The sequence below is a fragment of the Penaeus monodon genome, unplaced genomic scaffold (genome assembly GCF_015228065.2).
Source record: "Penaeus monodon isolate SGIC_2016 unplaced genomic scaffold, NSTDA_Pmon_1 PmonScaffold_139, whole genome shotgun sequence".
In the NCBI taxonomy this organism is placed as follows: Eukaryota; Metazoa; Arthropoda; class Malacostraca; order Decapoda; family Penaeidae; genus Penaeus; species Penaeus monodon.
In genome coordinates, this window is record NW_023642932.1 from 163,012 (window position 1) to 164,192 (window position 1,181).

Here is a 1,181-nt window from a genome sequence, read left to right on the forward strand (position 1 = left end):
TCACGTCAGGATCGTGCAGCACTGCCCTGTCTCTGAACCGTGAAATCGTTACCATTAATGCTGTTGTTAGCGTCGACGTCATTGCTATGCATTACTAGGATTTATTCTGGTATTACTCTTGCATTTTTGTAAATGTAAACAGCTTCACAGCTTCTAACGTTTTGGGAATATCTATATTGTCATTTCAACCCAATTTAATTCTTCACTGCCTTACTTGAACGTAATCAGACCCCAGTTTTCCATGCCTTGCCCTCCAAAGTCCGGCACCGCCACCATGTCCATTTTCGGGAGCGGGTAAGACACATTGAAGTATGTCTCATAGAATGACAAAATCTTTGAGCTGAGTTGACTAGCATATTCCGCTTGCCGAATGGCCGACGACTGCGCCCACACTGCTGGTATAGATGACGGGTTGGTCACGAGCTATGTGGGTTTTACGGTGAATTCACGTCCATTAAAAAAATAAATAAATAAAAATAAAACGTTCCCAAAGAAGGCTCTGCAGGCAAGCTAACCTCGAAAGCGAATGCCATCGCCACTGGTGGAGGGGATGTAGGAAAAGTCCGACACTACGAAGGCCAAGAGGTAGGTGGACATGGGGACACTCCTCTCGAAGCGGTCCCACACCCAGCCCTTCTGACCTTTCCTGTTTTTGTAGAAAAATCGCCGTCTCAAAACGATAAATCAAGAGAAATTTTGAATTTCGACTCACTGACACTCACACAGGTCTCATCTAGGCGAGGGGCATGTTGGAGAGCGACGTCATCCAGGTCTCCCTCGCCAGGTGGATCTCGAAGGTCGCCTTCAGGGATGGCTCGTCGAAGCACGGGAAGGCGCGGCGGGCGTGCGTGGGCTGGAACTGGGTCACAGCTAAATACCTGTCCGTTATTGATAGACTATATACAAATATTTCTATTAACTGTCACTCTTTCTATCTAAACATATATCCATCTATCTATCAGTACATGTACTTATATACAAATCTCTGAAGGAATGGCTTAGTCGTTCATACTCATTTCCAATAAATATTTGTTCTTGTCTATTGACGTCTAATAAGTATGACTTCATTTCTAGAGATAGACATTAAATAATATATATTTAATGAGTGCAATAGAATAGGTGTAAATGCAAAATCAAATGCGTTTATTTTGTATTTCCGTCAACATCTTTATAGGTCGATC

At 43.3% G+C, this 1,181-nt stretch overlaps 1 protein-coding gene across 1 annotated transcript in view; it reads right to left on the reverse strand.

Annotated features, from left to right (window-relative positions):
• The window catches only part of LOC119569294 (aminopeptidase N-like), an 854-nt gene extending 233 nt beyond the window's left edge, over window positions 1-621 (reverse strand). Inside the window, exons 1-2 of the mRNA XM_037917518.1 lie at window positions 215-621; window positions 1-32 (exon numbers count right to left, since the gene is read on the reverse strand). The exon at window positions 1-32 is cut by the window's left edge and continues 233 nt beyond it. Of these exons, the coding sequence (XP_037773446.1) occupies window positions 1-32; window positions 215-282 (100 nt within the window). The 5' untranslated portion in view covers window positions 283-621. The remainder of the gene's footprint in view (window positions 33-214) is intronic.
• Window positions 622-1,181: the final 560 nt, after the last annotated feature.